This window comes from Blennius ocellaris, assembly GCF_963422515.1.
Source record: "Blennius ocellaris genome assembly, chromosome: 14".
In the NCBI taxonomy this organism is placed as follows: domain Eukaryota; kingdom Metazoa; phylum Chordata; class Actinopteri; order Blenniiformes; family Blenniidae; genus Blennius; species Blennius ocellaris.
In genome coordinates, this window is record NC_137663.1 from 8,636,134 (window position 1) to 8,655,457 (window position 19,324).

General features: G+C 43.1%; 2 protein-coding genes across 2 annotated transcripts; both read left to right on the forward strand.

Moving 5' to 3' along the window:
- Window positions 1-511: 511 nt before the first annotated feature.
- Window positions 512-8,108, forward strand: LOC308139850 (LIM domain kinase 1-like). The gene is made up of 15 exons (XM_080509425.1): window positions 512-779; window positions 2,911-3,049; window positions 3,962-4,071; window positions 4,196-4,369; window positions 4,495-4,600; window positions 4,677-4,948; window positions 5,024-5,213; window positions 5,310-5,396; window positions 5,516-5,647; window positions 5,735-5,794; window positions 5,877-5,942; window positions 6,083-6,269; window positions 6,373-6,428; window positions 6,518-6,675; window positions 7,023-8,108. The coding sequence occupies exons 1-15, from the start codon at window positions 736-738 to the stop codon at window positions 7,537-7,539; spliced, it is 2,298 nt and encodes a 765-aa protein (XP_080365551.1). The 5' UTR covers window positions 512-735; the 3' UTR covers window positions 7,540-8,108.
- A 2,765-nt stretch (window positions 8,109-10,873) lies between these two features.
- On the forward strand, window positions 10,874-17,534 carry LOC308139196 (septin-5-like; the record flags this gene model as incomplete). Its single annotated transcript, XM_080508542.1, has 12 exons — window positions 10,874-10,915; window positions 11,183-11,545; window positions 13,164-13,260; window positions 13,381-13,467; window positions 13,554-13,677; window positions 13,810-13,944; window positions 14,024-14,141; window positions 14,240-14,341; window positions 15,323-15,419; window positions 16,514-16,676; window positions 16,759-16,861; window positions 17,463-17,534. The coding sequence occupies 12 exons, from the start codon at window positions 10,874-10,876 to the stop codon at window positions 17,532-17,534; spliced, it is 1,503 nt and encodes a 500-aa protein (XP_080364668.1).
- Window positions 17,535-19,324: the final 1,790 nt, after the last annotated feature.

The following is a 19,324-nucleotide window of genomic DNA, read 5'->3' on the forward strand; positions in this document are numbered from 1 at the left end:
TGCCAAACACGCCGTAGTAGGAATCTGCAGTGCTGTCTATGGTCATAACTCTGGTGTCGGAGTAACACCCACACAGATACATTGAGGCTCTAAACTCCAGAATCGATGGTTTTGTTCTTCCAACATCTGAGTTGTTCCCTATTTCTGTCCCGTAACTGAGCTCTGCTTCTTTGTTCGTTATGTGTAATGAATAGACCGCTTCACCGTGGGATCCGGACAGTGCGGTAATTGGGGCATTCATAAAGAGATTATGACTGCACTGATGGAACAAGTTTTCCTTCTTTCTTTCTTTTTTTTTTTAGATACACAAACACATTCGCATTTGCACGGCCTCTGGAGAAAAAGAAAATCACCCAGGCTCACGTTCATTAGCCTTCACTTGGTAAACCGTGCAGGAGTGTAACTATATCTCGCAGTGATCCACACAGTGGAAGAAACGAGAGGTGGAGGGTGGAGCAGAACGTCTATACTGGGATAGGCCTGTTCCTCGGCAGCCAGCAGGGGGAAACCAGGCAGCTGGTGTCACTGGGTCACACTTTCTTTTCTCACACAGCTTTTCTGCATGTTCGATGGGGAGAGAAACACAAGACAACGCCTGCTGCGGGTCACAGCCCAGCACATTTACAGCCCGCATGTGAACACATGCAGCTCCCGAGCCTCATTACCTAAACTGGGTGGATTGTGTGTGTGTGTGTGTGTGTGACCGTCTGTCTGTCGCTCAGCGGACGAGGCAGAATGTCACGGCGGGATCAGCGGTTTCGGAGAGGAATGAAAGGACGGTAAGACACTTCACTTGGCAAATTGTTAGATGTGCATGTGCAGCCGTGGGGACGAGAAGCAACAGCAGTTAAAGTGTGACAGAGGGAGTGAAAGCAAAAGAAAACACAGCACAGGCAAAACATCAGCATATTTGTGTTTCCTCAATTACAATGTAAAACAGATGCACAACACTGCTTTCACCTTCAAATCAACAAGAAAAGCAGACCTGCAGTACGACACGTTTCATTTCAGCACTTCAACAATAGTTTATCCTCTGACACACATCTATAACATAGATTACATGGAGAAAAAATACAAAACACATACGCGAGAAAAAACAAATTGAAAAAGATGTTTTTTAAAAGGGAAGTGCCATCGGGCGACAAAGACAACAGAGAGGAAACCGCGGCATGAGATTACGTCATTAGATTCTTAACATTTGACCTCGGTGACGCTCCTGACATCATATAGAGTTTGTTGGATGCACACCAGGTGATGTTGTGTCCTCACCTCTCAATGGAAGTCAAAAAAAAAGAAGAAAAGAAAAGTTGTGAAAGAGTCGAGACAGCACATGCCAGCTGAGGAGATGGATGGCAGAAAGAAGGTGAACCGGAGGGAATTTAGACTCTGTTTGTGATACTTGTCAGGGCTGATCCCAGATAGAAGGACAGATAAAGGACGGTTAGATTCTTTTCAAATACATGTCAGGACCGATCCCGGGATTTTCTCATGAGCAGATGTTTAAGAGGAATTGCAGATGTGAAGCTGGAAGCTTCCACATCCGTCCCTGGCAGCACAATAGCAAAGACAGGAGGTTAAAAATGAACATACAGCTGTCTAATGGTCTTTATTTACTTAATTAGCTCCTCAGCAGTAAATGAGCATCAGGCCTCTCCAGACCTCGAGAAGTAGTGGAATGAGACAGGTTAGTTTGACTGTTTTGTTGCAGTCGTCGTAATCCTGCTCTGCTTTTACTGCTCTCACTTTATCAGGGACATAAGGGACAGCAAAGGCGGACTCAGTTTCCTTCCTAACTACTTTAATCTAAATTCATGGTAACCTTTTTTCTCCCCTATAGCAGGAACAGTGTGGCATTTACAGTTGAGGATTGGCGAGAGGAAACATGGGCAAGTATTCAGCTCAGGAAGTCACCTCCCACTGCAGCTGGGAGGCTGAATAGATAAGGAAGCAGGATTACTTCATTGTACGTAAAGCAGGTATTATTCTGTTTGAGTAAGATTCACTGGAAAGTATCAGTTTGCAGATTTTAAAGGGCTGCCATCCAAACGAAATGCACGACCAATAAAGAAAAAGATATTGTTAAAATACACACATTTTATACAGTTTCTATATATCTTCTCGGAAAATGGTTTTTCAGTATGAAACTTGGGAGCTTCAAAAAACACAATATACACAACAAAAAAATGCAAAATTGCAGTCTATGATGATATGAGATTAATAAAACACACAAATATGGACAAGATCTATTTCATTATTGTATGAGCGTCTAAAGAAGGAGAGATATTACAGCAATAGTCGGGTTTGCACAATTGGTACTGTTCTTGAGAAATGCTGAGTGGGTGTGTCCACAGGGATCCAACATTAAATTACACTGTTTTCGTCGAAGACATGTGACTGACCAGTGACCCTGTGTGAGTAGTCTTTTTGTCAACGGCGGCTGATATTTTGGCTTCCGGCTGAATGTGCTCTCAGTCACAGTGACATCAGCTATTTGACTTCTATAATGCATCACTTCACCTCCCCGCTGCAGAGCAGAAAACCTTATTTCCTCTGGGCGTGTGTTGGAGAAACCACAGCTGTTAAACACTACATCTGCTGAGAGCAACTCAATGGCAGGCGTCACAAAAGAGGACAGGACCTCGGTATCAGTGAAATAGTACACTCAGTGTTAAAAAGAAATAGACTAAATTGGAGACAATGATTTGTGGTCCTGCTGACCCGGGTTTGTGGCGCTGAGTGTGACGCTGTAAAGGGTCGACTTTCTTGGGAAGTCTCAAGTGTTTGAGCTCACGTTACTTTGGTGTCCATTGTCTAACATCCAATCTAAATCTGCATTTCTCCTGTTTCCTCTCTCTGTTTTACTATCACATGCAACCCTCCCCCTCCCTCTGTTTTTCCTCTCTTCTGTAGGTGTTGTGAATGCGGCTGTATCCTGTCTCATTGGTACTATGAACGAGAGGGGCAGCTCTACTGCAAGAAGCACTACTGGTGCCAGTATGGCGAGCACTGCCACGGCTGCAGGGAGGCCATTGCAACAGGACTCATTATGGTGACGAAATATGAATGAAAAATAAACTTCACTTTTTCCCTTGCTGTCTTTTTAGCTTAAGGCAAAGATCTCTGCATTGTTCATGCATTTACATTTTAAAGTGAGAAACAACCACATACCACATCGACTTCTCTGTTTAGAAAAATGTTTTCCGATTCAAGAAATGAATTTTTTTTTTAAATACATACATGTAGAAATATATTGTAATACTTATGCTCTGTTTACATTTCAAAGCAGATATTGCTACAATTGTGAAGGAGTTTATTCAACCCTCCTCTATCAGTATTTCTAAGTGAACTTTATATGTACGTCACGCTGCCAGTAAAGCAAAACGGCTCCCTTTCCTACAGACAAGGAAGTTCTCATTTCCTGACCAGTTTCCCTCCTCTGTCTTTATTTTATGAAGCCGACTGACATTTCAGTATAAATATTCACAAAAAAAAGACATTTTAATTCAAGAGGAATTTTGACACATTAGTAGTTTTCGCAATTATTTTTCTCTTCTGCTGAAAAGTGGTTGATAGATGGCGAGTGCGTTTTAAAATAGCTGTTTTGATCATTTAGAGCCCGTCGCTGTCCTTAATGGCAAGTAAGTCAGACAAATATTTATCATATAATATTTACAGAAATAAAAAGTGGCCATAGTCAAAAGAAACTCCAAGGAATTCCACATTTTCAGCACGATTCTGTGGCTGTTCATAGCCTCCCTGCCCCTCAGTCTCCTCCTGATATGAAAATAAATAATTTTCTTCCTTTCTACTCCCAAACTAGAGGATATCCTCTGAAAACATCCTTTGCGATGAACTGAAAATACACCTTTAATTCAGAGCTACTCAAGCCGACTTGACCCAACGTCCTCTTGTAGAGAATGTGTGCATTGTGTCTGACCACACTATCTCCCTGCCCGAACAGGTTGCTGGGGAGCAAAAGTACCACCCCGAGTGTTTCAGCTGCATGAACTGTGAAATGGTCATTGGGGATGGAGACACGTACACACTGATAGAACGCTCCAAACTCTACTGGTGAGTGAGAAGCTTTGCCCATTAGAAGCTTTGTGGCCGATAACAGTGAGATATAAAAGGAGTCTCAGTCATAAAGAGTCCTTCAGTTGACATATTGCACCTTTTCTGTGTCTTATCTATGCAGCGGCCACTGCTTCTCCCAGGATCCTGCATCAGCGGTGAGGCCGAGCTCTCCTCTCACCAAGAGCCCCCACATGGTGGCGCTGGTGTCCTTCCCCCCCCTGCCAGTTGGCAGGCAAGGTCTGACTTTGACCACTGACCTTAGCAATGACAAAAGCCCCATCGTCACAGTGACAGAGTGAGTCTCTGAACTTAAGGCATGAACAAGAGTGAACTTTGCATTTCACTGGGGCGCCACCCCTGAAGTATTCCTGTCCTGTCTTGTTCCATCTCTCAAAAGCTCGTTCAATCCCTCTGCCTCAGGTTAGACTCAGCTCTCCTCAGCCCTGACTTGCTGTCTTCTGTCCACCCTGGAGACAGAGTGCTGGAAGTCAATGGGATCCCAATCCGAAATATCTCTTCAGAAGAGGTGAACCTCAAACCTCGCAGACATTTATTAGCTTAAGACAGAGAGTCCAAGTTTAACACAGTATTGATTTTTCTAGGTCACTCGTATGATCCAGGACACAAGCGGACCCCTGCAGCTGACCATCGAACACAACCCCAAATCTCCTCACGACCGCCTTCACTCCGAAAGTTCCCCAGAAAACATAAGCTGTCCAGAATCATGCGGTCATGACAAACTTTCCTCAACCCATAAACTCCCCAGCCTGGAGGAAGAGCCAAGTCCTCGGGGGGAGACGGACGAGCAAAACAGGATAAGCCTTTCACCACCTCAACATCAAGCAACCACGGGAATGCGATCAAGAAACATTTTGTAAGTGCCGTGAGCTTTTGTTCAGTCACTACCACCCCTGCCTGTCTGTGTGATGGCTTTACTTTTCGTTCTCAGGCGTAGCTGTAGCATAGACAAATGTCCTGTGTCCCCTGGAGCCCTGTCGCTCTTATCTCATAGACGAGACATGGTCCGATCGGAGTCTCTACGTGTTGAGCTGGGAGATCGAACTCACCGCATCTTCAGGCCTTCAGACCTTATCCATGGAGAGGTGCTTGGCAAAGGCTGCTTTGGACAGGCGGTCAAGGTGCAGCGGTTTGCCTTTCCTATCACGTTCCTATTCATTCTTGATTGGCTCCTGTACTGTTTCAGACTGATTTTAATCACTACGGTTACATTTAAGGTAACCCATCAGGAGACAGGGGAGGTGATGGTGATGAAGGAGTTAATACGTTTTGACGAAGAGACACAAAAGACATTTTTAAAGGAGGTAAGCTAAATCTATAATTAGAGACAGAAAGGCAGAAAAGAACTTTTAAATCAAGTCAGCACAAAAAAGGTTTTAGAGACACTACAAAAACAAGTGTTTTCAAATTCTACTTTGCACAGGTGAAAGTGATGCGCTGTCTGGACCATCCCAACGTTCTCAAGTTCATTGGATTGTTTTATAAAGATAAGAGGATACATTTTGTCTCTGAATACATCCAAGGAGGAACTTTGCGAGAGACTATCGTAAAAATGGTGAGCGAAATCATTATGAAGTATTAGTGTTTCACAAATACTCAGAATGCACAAACGGTATTTTATGTCACGATCTTGTTGCTATAGGATGAGGATTTTCCCTGGAACATAAGAGTCGGCTACGCTAAAGACATTGCAGCTGGAATGGTGAGTACTTGTGATTATCACTGCAAATTTCTTGTGAGATCTTAAAACATTGCCTTATGCGTGCAACAACTCTTCTTCCAAGGCATATCTGCACTCTATGAATGTTATCCATCGAGATCTGAACTCACACAACTGCCTGGTCAAAGAGGTAGGCAAGAGATTTGATGACTTCAATTAATTAACTTCAATTAATGACTTAATTTAAGTCATCAACTCTGATATAAAGTAACTTAATACTGTTCACAGCACCTTGGTTAACATGCCTTTTGTCTGTCTCTCCTTGTGAAGAACCAGTCAGTGGTGGTGGCAGATTTTGGCCTGGCCAGACTGGTGATGGAGAAGAAGAACCAGAACAAGACGTCTTCTCTGGAACGGCCTGCGAAGGGGACGCTGTCAGAGCTCCGCAAGCTCGACCGGAGGAAGCGATACACCGTGGTCGGAAACCCCTACTGGATGGCCCCCGAAATGCTTCATGGTAAGGGCACAACATGGAGGCAATGGCATTACACTTTCCAGCTTTAGCTTAACGATCAGCATACTGGCTGCATCACGTTGAGTATTTTTTGTGCTTCTGCCAGCCAAAAGCTATGATGAACGGGTGGATATCTTTTCCTTTGGCATCATGATCTGTGAGGTAAGAACACGCAGAAACTTGCACCGGCGAGAACTCGGCTTAAAAGAATGCAAAGATTATGGCGTTGACTATCTCTGTTTACTGTGAAGATAATTGGGAGAGTGAGTGCCGACCCGGACTACCTTCCTCGGAGTAACGACTTTGGGCTAAACGTAGCTGGTTTCCTGCAGCAGTACCACCCTCGGCACTGCCCCTCCGCCTTCATGCCCTTGGCTGGACTCTGCTGTGACCTGGACGCTGATAAACGGTAAATTTAAGTCAGGAACAATATTTTCAAAATGCTTAATTCATTAAAAAACTGAACAAAACAAAAATAACAGTACGTTTGTTTTGTAAAGGTGCTCATCAGATTATAGTTTCATAAAACAGAGTAATAAAATGTCATGTCAAGTATTTGGCATCCCACTGGTGTGAAGTACACACTTGTGTCTTGGTCAAATGACATCGGTGATGTGGATGACGATGTTGTGGCAATGCTATCGTTTACTGTTACATGCAAAGCTTAATATCATTAATCATTCAGTCAACCAGACAACTAAACTTCAGAATCCAGCAAGCTCCAACATCTCATGACTGTAACTCTTTGCATTTCAGGCAGTCATTTTCCAAGCTGGAGGAGTGGCTGGAGAACTTCCTGATGCACCTGGACATTGGCCTGCCTCTGCTCTCTGAGTTGGAGCAGCTCTGCAGAGCCTTCTGGCAAAACAACAATCACCAAGGTCCCGATCGCAGCAAGGATGAGACTCCCATTTCTCGTGACGGACAGAGCCCTGAACAGTGTTCAGACAGTACAGCCCACCACACAGAATGCGAAGACCACAGCAGCACGCCAGCAAAGCATTCGAATGGGGATCAGCACACGCAGGACAACTGTGACGAGAGGACCGGCTCACAGAGTGAGTCGTGTTGTAGGTCGACACGCACAGCAGACGTGTGCGAGAACGGATCTGAAACCTACGAACACGACAGCCCCACCGAACAACCGAAAGTGACAGAAGAGTCCTCGCCAACACTGAGGGTCAAGAGCTTATTATTAGACCGGTCAAACAAGCCCAGAAACATATACAGAGCGATGTGGACTGGATCTGTAGAGGACGCCTCAATTCTCTGACTCCTTACCATGATGACCACAAAGCTGAGATTTGAGGGATAAAGACATTTTAAGAAGCCACATGTGCCTTTTTGAACTGGGAGACAACAAAAGTCAGAAGTATGGACTCGCCTTAAAAAAAAAAAGAAATTGTCAGGGAAACTTTAATTTGCTAATTCTGATCAATTTGAATCAAACTGAACCATTTTTCTTTGCTTAAACTGGATCATATCAAAATTATTTTTTATGTGTGCCCACTGAAGGTGCCACGGTGTGTTTAAGACATGCAAATCAGTAAAAACTGTAAAAACCTGCAAATTACATGTGCGTTTTACATTCATCAGTATTCATTTTAAACAGATGCAAGTCAGGCCTGTCTGATTTGATTGGCCATTTATCAACTTGGGCCCTAGTTACAACTTTGTCTAGAAGCTGTGAAACACATGTCACTTTATACTTTAAGCTATAGTATATTACTTTATTTATCTGGCTGCCTTATGCATTTTTCTTTTGTCGAATGTCAAACCATGTCAAATACACTGAGCCCTAATATAACTGCTACCTAATTGTAGGTCATAAAAACAAAAATAAAATGCCCAAATGAATTTGACTCTGCTTGAATCATTCTTTACAGAACAACCCACACATACAGGGAGGACAAGCAAACTCCACATGCATTCATCATGATTACTGTGTATACAATGAAAAGAAAAACACATATACTCACCTCCTGTAGGTTTGGCTGGTGGATGTTCACAAATATTTGTCTTGGTTTATTTAAAAATTAACCATTTGTGTCTGGATCAAACTAGACAAATAAACTTGAACCACCTCTATAGTACTGTAATAACACACAAAAACCTCACTTTAGCTCTCTTACGGCTAAGCAGCTAACTATTAACACATGCTGCAAACTCACTCCCTAATTATCATGCATTTTTAACTAAATTGAGCTCAATTTAACTCAACTGTTAATGATTACAAACCTGTTGCAGGGATTAGATTAGCATGCTGCTGGCTTGATATAAGGAAAGGTTTGTCAAATTATGTTAAGATTGAAAACAGCTGAAGCTCCATTCTCTCAACCTTTACTTGTGTTATCCCCATGTTTGGAAAAATAGGCACTTTGTGGGGAAAAACTATTGAAAAACATCCTTACCTCAACTGTTCAAAACAGATCAGGTGGTGAGAGTAGTCATTTAGCTTCACGTGATTGGTTATAACCTAATACATTGTTATATATATTATTAACATTAATAATATGTATTATATTATTATTATTATTATTGTTGTTGTTATTATTATTATTATTATTAATAATAATAATAATAATAATAATAATAATAATAATAATAATAATAATAATTTTTCTTAATAATAATAACAACAACAACAACAACAACAAGCCAACATAGAGTGGCCACATGGAGCAGACTGCAGCCAAGCAGGAGCTCAGACTTAATGCGCAAACAAACACACACACACACACACACACACACACACACACACACACACACACACACACACACACACACACACACACACACACACACACACACACACACACACACACACACACACACACACACACACATACTGGGTGATCGGTGGGGAGTTTACAAACCTGCAGAACCATGGAGCACATGTCTTCTCCGGTCAGATTCCGTTGCAATAAAAAAGGTGAGTTCATGACACGAGACACCTGCATTTAAATAGAAAACTAAGTCGTGTTTTTACCCGTTTGACACTGTCGACAGTTTAGGTTAAAAAAAGAAAAGAAAGAAAAGACATCAGCCGATTGAAAATCCCGTCTGGGTGCCATTTACTTGCGATAATGTACCATCTTGTATCCTTGCTTTCATTCAAGTGTTGTAGTTTGCATGTTATTACTGTGTTTTACCCGGTAGCAATAACTGTAGGACATCATATGTGTTTTATTCACATTTGCTTGTTTAACCTTTACCACTTTAAACTTTATAACTACATGTTATGTCATCCTAAAGCTATTGTTTATCAGTCAACTCAATCTATACTAATAGACTGTTGATTTTTCACTTTTTGTTTTTGCAATATATGTTTTTCCAGTTGCAGTGAGCAGTTCTGGTAATTCTGCAGGCAGCCAGTTAATATTGTAACATTGTTCAACAAATCCTTTTCTCTCCACCATTTCTATCTGCTGCCTCTTGTGCTTAAAAAGCTGCAACTCTCTCAGAAAAGGAGGTATGGCACGTTTGTAGCATAGTCTTCACACACAGTGCTTGTTAGAGTTTGTGTGTGTGTGTGTGTGTGTGTGTGTGTGTGTGTGTGTGTGTGTGTGTGTGTGTGTGTGTGTGTGTGTGTGTGTGTGTGTGTGTGTGTGTGTGTGTGTGTGTCATTAGGAGTTAAATCTCCAACCCCCCACCATGTCCAGAGCATTAGGAGCTGGGTTAAGCCTGTTGCAAAGCCTTGTGGGTAAATGAGGGCTGACAGGTAGAAGAATGCCAAGTGAACCCTGATCAGGTCAGCAGTGTTTTGTTTCGCCCCGCTCTGCTGTCTGCAGGTAAACAGAGCCCTTCCGTTTGTTTCAGAAATCAGTGTGTGGAGAAGTTCTCGGAGAACGTGGTTGGACCGGAGCAAAACACACAAACACTCAGTAATCTCTCGGATTTTGATGCCTAACTGCAGCTTTAACAGTCGGATAAGCTCCTTGAAAATAAGACAGGCCACTTCCGTTTCCACGCCAGATTGTACGACCATTTTCAAACAATTGTCCATCTCTCCATCCTGACCGAACAGATGGATGAGGGCCTTTGTAATGGTATAATGGGATCACAAGTCAGATAATCGCTGAGGAAAGGGTAAAGTCAACAACTGTGGGAGAAGACGCACTCTCATCAGGTGACGTCTCAAAGGGCAAGAGCTGAAACAAGCGGCAGTCAGGCGGTTTGCTTGCATACTTGAAGTGCTATTAAGTTATTTATGACTGCCTCCCACAAGTGTTGTGAGCATTTTTAGCCATCCATCACTGGCTTATGTTGATTCATGCAATCAGGGCTGTGTGGCGCTGATCCAAGGTGACATTAGGCGAAGGCAGGTTTCTCCCTGGATGGTCAGCAGTACATCACAGTACAAAAACAGAGAGTCGCTTACTCACATCCACACCGACAGGAGATTTGGGGCCACCAGTGAGCCTCAGCTGCAGGTATTTTTAGTGAGAGAGGAAATCTGTAACAGTTGAAGTTAACTGTACGTAAAAGCTACATCCTTCTGTCGATGAGCTACACAACACCACCATACAGCCTCTGAGTCACACTGTCTTTGTTAATTGTAGAGTAAACATATTTGCAATCAGTTTTTTTCGGGCAGAAACATACACATGGAATACAGCACGATAGAGTACAAGGATAATATACAGCAAGTACAGCATCTCCTCTGGTTACGTTTTGGTGAACTCAGGTTGCAGCACGGAAAGTTGCAATGACTTGCATAAGACACTTTCAGTATGAAGAAAGTCTCATGATAGCAGCAGAACAGAGCAGCTACAGACAATACAAGTGCTAAAGCTGCTTGTCCGTGAACTCAGTTCACCGAGAGGACCTCAGGCAGATCCGGGATACACACTTTGTGTGGAGCAGACGGAGAAGTCATGTATATAATGTGTTCATTACACTTTGTCCTCTCTCAGCTGTCCAGCTTGTCCATTGATGACCAGGAGGACATTCAGATTCCTTACGCCATGAGGGATCTGCCCCCCCTCTCTCAGCCTGGTGAACACCACTCGGCGCCGGGCTACTGTGATCTGGAGGGAACCAACGGGAGACTTCCCAGCCTTCCCGTGACCCCTCCTCCGTCCCTCCCCGTGTCCTCGCACCCCACCGGCTCCCCGATGGTCCCGCCCAGACGGAACCACGCCCAGGTAGACGCGGAGTTCCACCCCCTGCCGCTGAGGAGGCAGCTGGCGTCCCAGGTGTCCCTGGACTCTCCGCTCAGCCCGGCCTCGCATCCACGCAGCCCCTGGGGACGCTTCGACCCCTACGACTCTCCAGAGGTGTGTTTTTAAAGAGTTGCAAATGTGCAAAGCCATACGCTCGTCCATCTCCGAAGCCTTACAACCCACTGCCAGTGTGTTGAACTTCAGACAACAACTCTGACCTCGCGAAGCGCCAAGCGGAGCTTCGGGTCAGTTTGAACCAACCTTATCGCTACTGGCTGGCATTCAATCTGCAGAGCAGGGAGACAATTGTTTCCTCTTTCCTCCGCTCGCTCCGTCTTTTCCTTGATGCCTCTGGTTCAGAGTGAGGTCGCTCAGCGACCGAGGGCACAAAACGAGGGTGGAAAGATGAGCAATATCATTTCTTTTATGAGGGATCCATCAACACATCACCAGACTCCTGACCCGGTGCAGTTTTAGAGCTTTATAACTTCGTCGTTTTTGTGGCAAACATATTTTCATACAGTTCTGAATTGGATATTTTTGTTATATCAAATGATATATCGGGGTGAATAAAATCGGTTTTGCCAAGTAAAACACAGATTTCCACATGTGGGTGAAGATAAAGTCGACGATCACATTAAAATGTATCAACAATCATGGATGTTACTGTGACTGTCATCTTGTTTAATGTAACATCAGGTAATGTTCTGTTTGTGACAGTGTGACGGTGTTATTAAGCACTCCCGATAATTGATTGGTCGATTCGATCCGACATCTCCAACCTGAAATTATGGAAATCTTTTCCTTTTGGTCGGACGTATGAAGCAGCAGCAGCTCAGCATGTAATTTACACACAAAGATGTTATCAATACAAGCCAACATGCGAGGTAGCCACAACTTCTGCAAAATAGCGTACTTTGTTGCTGTGCTCACAACTCATACATTTACTTTTTGATGCCATTTCACATGAAAAAGTTGCACATCGGGGGTTTTTTTTTCTGTGGCAAAATCTGAAATTCAGTGACCATTTGCAGTGATCCCAGTGGTGGGCAAGCTTGTTGCAAGGGCGTGTGTGAATTGGTGAATGTGACAGATCCTCCCAGTGTTGCAGAGAGCTGTGACAGATCATTATTCCCGCTTAAAATACACATAACGCATAAAAGAACAGTCCAACGGATGATGAAAACAGTTAAGGGGTCGTCAAAACCCACATGCCCTGTATCAAGGCCCCACACAATGAAATAACTGGAGCGACAGGAAGGACTCGAACAGGAAGTAAAAACCAAAGGGGCAACAGACGAAGGGACTACAAAATGAATCAAACAGGAAATGGCGGAGGCTGAATGAAGGTGGAGCGGTGGTTAGCGCCCACAGCGAGAAGGATAAAGATCTATGATGGATAGAACACAACTTTTCCAAAATGACTGAATTCGATATGATTGGTTGAGGCAGAAGCACAAAAGATTTAACTCTGCCACCAAAATCTAGTTTACGTTAAAGATCTCAGTAGTCATCCATCCATCCATCCATCCATCCATCCATCCATCCATCCATCCATCCATCCATCCACACCAAAGGGACATCAAGTAACCTGAAAAGCCCATCTTCTGTCTTTAGGAGGAAACAGAAGAAAAGTCACACCAACATGGACTCTAACCGGATTAATCGAAGCTCGAAAACTCAAAGTTCAAACACAGAATGTTCACGTTATGTTTGTGTTTTCCCTCCGCAGGATCAGGACAAGGAGTATGTAGGTTTTGCCACACTGCCCAACCAGGTTCACAGGAAGACAGTGAAGAAAGGCTTCACGTTCACACTCATGGTGGCAGGTCAGTTTCAGCTCTTTTTTTTTTTTTTCTTTTCTTTTGCAAGCAGTTTGTAACTTTGTGAAGTAAGTCTCATTAGAAACAGCCGGATCGTGACGTGTGTGTGTGTGTGTGTGTCCGCAGGCGAGTCTGGCCTGGGCAAATCCACACTGATCAACAGTTTGTTCCTCACGGACCTCTACAAGGACAGAAAAGTTCCCAACGCTGAAGGTTGAGGCGACTTCCCGTGTGCAGAATGAGCGTGTCGTTGTCGCCGTACTTTTAACGTAAAGCTGGCATTTTGCACGCGTTTGCAGAACGGATCTGCCAAACGGTCGACATCGTCAAGCACAGCATCGGCATCGAGGAGAAAGGGATCAGACTGCGGCTCACCATTGTCGACACGCCGGGCTTCGGAGACGCCATCAACAACACAGAGAGGTGACGTCCGTCCGTGACACGGCTCAAGCCAGACAAAGCCTGGCTGCTTTTTAGAGATTTGCGAATATGTGGAATCCCCCGCCCCTTATCGGTACTCGATGATAGACGACGTGTGTGCGCTTTGCCGTTCAGCTGGAAGCACATCGAGGACTACATCGACCAGCAGTTCGAGCAGTACTTCAGGGACGAGAGCGGCTTGAACAGAAGAAACATCCAGGACAACCGAGTCCACTGCTGCCTCTACTTCATCTCTCCGTTCGGTCACGGGTACGCTGAGAAACGTCCCGTCGGCCCTCGGCAGAGTCTCTGGGCTTGGTTCAAGCGTGGCTGTGGTTTCTCCCTCCAGCCTCCGGCCTCTGGACGTGGAGTGCATGAGGGCGCTGCAAGACAAAGTCAACATCGTCCCCCTGCTGGCCAAAGCCGACGGCCTGACGCAAGCAGAAGTCTGCAGAAAGAAGATGAGGGTAGAAGAGTCAACACAATGAAGAATGAAATGACATAGTCACTAAAACTCCCGAATAGAATTTTATTTCCTCTTTTTTTTTTTTTTTTTTTTACTCAGATCAGAGAGGAAATCAAGCAGTTTGGCATCAACATCTACCAGTTTCCTGACTGCGACTCGGACGAGGACGAGGACTACAAGCTGCAGGAGCAGATTCTCAAGGTGAGCATCCGCCCACTTAAATCTGTTTACAATATCTATTCATCAGCTGGTTTTCTGTTGATATTTACAGATCCGGGACTATGTTAGGTAAAAGATGCCTCACTTTAATATCCTTACCAGACATGAGGCAGTAGATAGATTTGATCCCTTCAATCGGGGGCCAGTGTCATATTTGTATAAGATCCTGTATGAGGAGTCTGGAGAGTTTACATGGTTGTTCAGTCAATGCCAGGCACGGTCTTATACAGTCCATAACACGACACAAAGCTCAGTAATTATAACAAATGTTTTTACCAACGTGTCACCAGTTTGCAACAGCTGCAAATCTGCGATCAACAACTTGACTCAGTCCTTCTGGTCACACAGTAAACTCAACTCATTTTGCAAGACTATTTTCTAGATTCACTTATCGCCACAATAAGAGCTTCTGGTGCGTTTACCATCAGACAATAACAATGAGAGAGTTGCTCTTGTGTTTGGTTTGATGAGTTTGGTGTCTTGAGAGCGCGGGAAAAGGATTCAGTCCCTACGTTTGACCTATGACTGGGTGAATTAACAAACAAAGAGTATTTGGAAAGACTAAGGGAGGATAAAGTGTTTTTGAGCGGATGTGGGACCCTATGGTTAAATTTCTTCAACAAAGTAGCCGATGTGAACGACTGACCTTGCTGTTTCCATCATTATGTGCACTTTTTGTTTTATTTATTCTTTGTTTTTTCTCTCTTTAATGATGTATGCTTACTAATTAGTAGAATATGGTTTCATTGCTGTCTGGACTGTGTTACTGTTGGTTCTTTGATGTGCTTTGTTCTCCTGGGGAGGGAGGGGCTGGCTTGTGTTTTTGCATTTTTCTATTTTTGGACTGATGTTGTTTTGGGGGGAGTGAAAGTGAATAAATATATATTTTAAAAAAAATCTATCTTACCTTTCGTGTGCGGGCAGACAGTTCATTGTTTTGACCTCTTTCTTTTCTTGTTGCAGGACAGCGTCCCGTTCGCGGTGATCGGGAGCAACGTTCAGCTGGAGAGTAAAGGCCACAAGTTCAGAGGGCGAGTGTATCCGTGGGGGGCGGTGGAAGGTCGGTCCTGCGTCATCTGAAAGCTTTTCTTTGATTTAAAGACGAGGCAGGTTTATTTAAATAGCTCCATTCACTTTGGTTTACCCAATAATGTTTTTTTGTTTTTTTTCCCCAATTCTTTTCTCATTGGTATCTTCATGGTTCAAAAAATTCTCCACATAACATTTTATCTTTGGTATTCATCTGTACATTACAGGTAAATCTCCACGAAACATCCACACCTGTATAAATAGTACAGAGATGAATGATCGGTCCTTCCCCCATCTTATAATAGACACTCTAACTAAAATCTTACCACTAAATAACTGTTCTCCCTAGAACAGGCAAACATGGGTGAACCTTGGCTTTATCAAATGTAAAAACCTAATATACTGTATAATATCAAACCCAATAATGTTTCATATTGTAAAAGTAAATCTGATCTGTATTGTGAGGCTCAAAAAACTTTTCACGGCGTCAGAGACAAGTACGGTAAACATTTGACCTTTGACACGGAGCAGAGGCAGCAAGTGCAGTGATGGAAAGTTGATTCTTTCTCAGTTTTTTTACCATATTAGTATTTTATTGTTTTGTTACTTTAATTACCTTTAATCTGCTTTCATTTATAAACTCATAAAACATATTTTTCTCTTAGTTAGTGCTATTATTTTCCTAATGTTATTTTTACATAATTCGTCACTTTTTACATTCACTTATTCCTAATTTGGCCATTTTTTGGCTTAACGAACCAATGAGGGTGGCCTGTCTGCTGTTGGAATTGAACCAGCGACCTCTCAATAGAAAGCCCACTTCTTCAGCCTTGATGACTTTTTGTGAAGAACTCAAATTTTTGCAAAAAACCCCAACTCTTGCTACTCTTCTACGTAACACTCTTGTTCCGCTCCTCTATTTCTAAACAAACGACACACTTTTAATTCAAACACTTCATTTTAGTAGTTTTGTGGTGCAACTGAATCAAATGCTGAGTCACCTTTGTTTTTTAGACATATAAGAAATGTCCTAGCCCCTGAAGTGGCGAGGCCCTGGTTGAGTTTTCTGTAGTTTCAGCAGGTGAGTGTGTGAGTGTCATTGTGTGTCTCTCCGGTCCGGTTCAGTGGAGAACCCGGCTCACTCCGACTTCCTGCTGCTGAGGAACATGCTGGTGAGGACGCACATGCAGGATCTGAAGGACGTGACGCGGGAAACTCACTACGAGAACTACCGGGCGCAGTGCATCCAGAACATGACTCGCATGGTGGTGCAGGAGAGGAAACGCAGGTGGGTGGAGGACGAGCTGATCCCGGGACGATGGGAGAAGAAGAAAATTGTGGTATAAATAAAATGATTTTCTGGGTTTTAGTTTACGTGAGAGACACCTGGAAGGCAGCGAGGCGGATTTTCCTCTGCCGCTGGCCGCCGTCGACACCGAGAAGGAAAGACTCATCTTTGAAAAGGACGAAGAGGTGACTTCAACCTCACTCACTCGCTCACTCGCTCACTCACTCAATCACTTATGTCACTCACTCTCTCATTCACTGACTCGCTCGCTCACTCACTTTCTCACTTGCTCACTCACTCTGTCTCTCACTCACTCACTCACTCACTCTCTCGCTCACTCATTCGTTCACTCTCACTCACTCGCTCACTCTCTCGCTCGCTCTCACTCATTCACTCTCTCTCTCGCCAACTCACTCACTCACTCACATGCCTACTCACTCACTCTCTCTCTCGCTCATTCACTCTCTCTCGCTCACTCTCTCTCTCTCTCACTCACTCACTCATTCATTCGCTCGCTCGCTCACTCACTCACTCATCACTCACTCATTCAGTCTCACTCTCTCACTCACTCACTCACATGCCTACTCACTCACTCTCTCTCTCGCTCATTCACTCTCTCTCTTGCTCATTCACTCTCACTCGCTCACTCACTCGCTCACTCACTCTCTCTCGCTAACTCACTCACTCACTCACATGCCTACTCACTCACTCTCTCTCTCGCTCATTCACTCACTCACTCACTCACTCACTCACTCACTCACTCACTCACTCACTCACGCTTTGCAGCTGAAGCGGATGCAGGAGGTGCTGCAGAGGATTCAGGAGCAGATGCAGCAGAGTCAGAGAGGCGGATGTTGACGAGGACCACAGACTCCGTCACCCCTACAGCAGCCGTAATGTTGAACCTGAACCCCGTTGCTACGGTTACGGTCAGCTGGAGGTTTTTCGGCGGCAGCTGACTGGCCGACAACCTCTGGTTCACGACGGGCTTTTAGTGTGAGAATGAACCCTTTAATCACAGAGCTTCAGCCACATTGTGCCCCCGATCCTCACTCACAACTCTCACAGGCTGTTTCTGAGTATTTCTCTCATTTGTTTATTTTTATTATCCGTGGTTGAAACCCACATAAAATAAAAAGCTCTTATGATGCTAGTAGATGCTTTTAAATAGATTTTTTTAAGTCCGCAACTGTGGTTATTTTATCATTTTTATTCACCTGCATAACACTTTTTTTTATTTTACAAAACTCCTCAATATCAATTAAAAATCCACAATTTATCTTTACCTTTATCACACCAGATCTTAGGAATTCATCCCTTCATTAAAATTATTTTAAAATACTGTTGTCCTTTGATAGTAACGTAACACTGCCATCTAGTGGTTTAAAATGAAATATTTTTACATTTTGTATTTTTGATTTTAAATTCTCAGTTTTGTAACAATAAAAAAAATAAAAAAATAAAACTTGAAACAGTTATCAGTGTGTGCATTTCTATTAGTACTCAAAGACGGAAACAAGGCGTGCTGTAAATGTAATAAGATTTATTAAGAATCTTTATTATTTCATCAGCATAATTCTTCATCATTAATATGTTTTTTTTTTAATCCATTATCATCATGGTTATCTTAAACAGTGGACAGTTAGATCTAAAAGGCAGCCCAAAGTGTACAGGCGATATATAACTTAAAACTTTCTCCATAGGGAAAACATGTTTTTATATTCATATATAATATCAATGTAGCATGAGGTCCAAGATTCTGCCCACGTTATACAGTATTGTACATGGTCCCAAAATAATAAACAATAAAACAAATTGAACAAAACAAACTAAAACGGCAATCTACATGCAAAACAAAATAATAATAAAAAAAAACAAGCATTGTCAATTTTTAAGATACATACACTCATATGCCAAAACGTGCATACAATCACAAATTTACAAAACTTTCATACATACAAATATTACAAAACTCAAAATTTAATATTAGACATTATTATGTTATCAAGAAAGAAAAAAAAAAAAAAAAAAAGAGCAACAGCTTTTTTTGTTGGGTTTTTTCTTTTCTTTTTTTTTTTTTTTTAACTTTTCCCACTTCATGTTTCAGTCCAACTCACAAAATGGAAAACTGAAGAAAGAAACAAAAAGGAACAGTGAGTCTTCTCATTCGCTCCATGCGTACGTGTTTTGCCAGAGTTGTCACAGTGTTCAGGAAAACTGAGTAGAAGAGGCACACACGATAGCACCCAGACAGGCTCATACCATAGATCACCTCTGTGTAAAAAAATATTGTCGCTAAGCTACACACACACACACACACACACACACACATACATACACACTCTCATACACACACACGCCGTCAGTCAGTCATGCACAGGGCTAAGTGTACAACCAAAGAAATAGAACTAAATCACAGCCATGCTACAGGTACAAGAGGATTAACTATAGTACAGAATATAAAAAAAACATACAGAGTACAGTCACATATACAGACAGAAAAGAGAGGAACAGCAGAGGAGGAGCAGACTACAGGCTGATGGGACAAATCGTGATGCACTGTGTGTGTGTGTGTGTGTGTGCGCACACACACACACAGTGCATCACGACACTGTCCTGAAGCAGAAGACTTCACTCTGTTAGACATT

What these genes read in the sequence shown, in the direction of transcription:
- LOC308139850 (XM_080509425.1), top strand. Translation starts at nt 736, where the DNA reads ATGTCACGGCGGGATCAGCGGTTTCGGAGAGGAATGAAAGGACG. An exon ending in GAAATATCTCTTCAGAAGAG is followed by an intron (nt 4,601 to 4,676) that starts GTGAACCTCAAA and finishes TGATTTTTCTAG; the next exon opens with GTCACTCGTATGATCCAGGA. An exon ending in ACAACTGCCTGGTCAAAGAG is followed by an intron (nt 5,943 to 6,082) that starts GTAGGCAAGAGA and finishes CTCCTTGTGAAG; the next exon opens with AACCAGTCAGTGGTGGTGGC.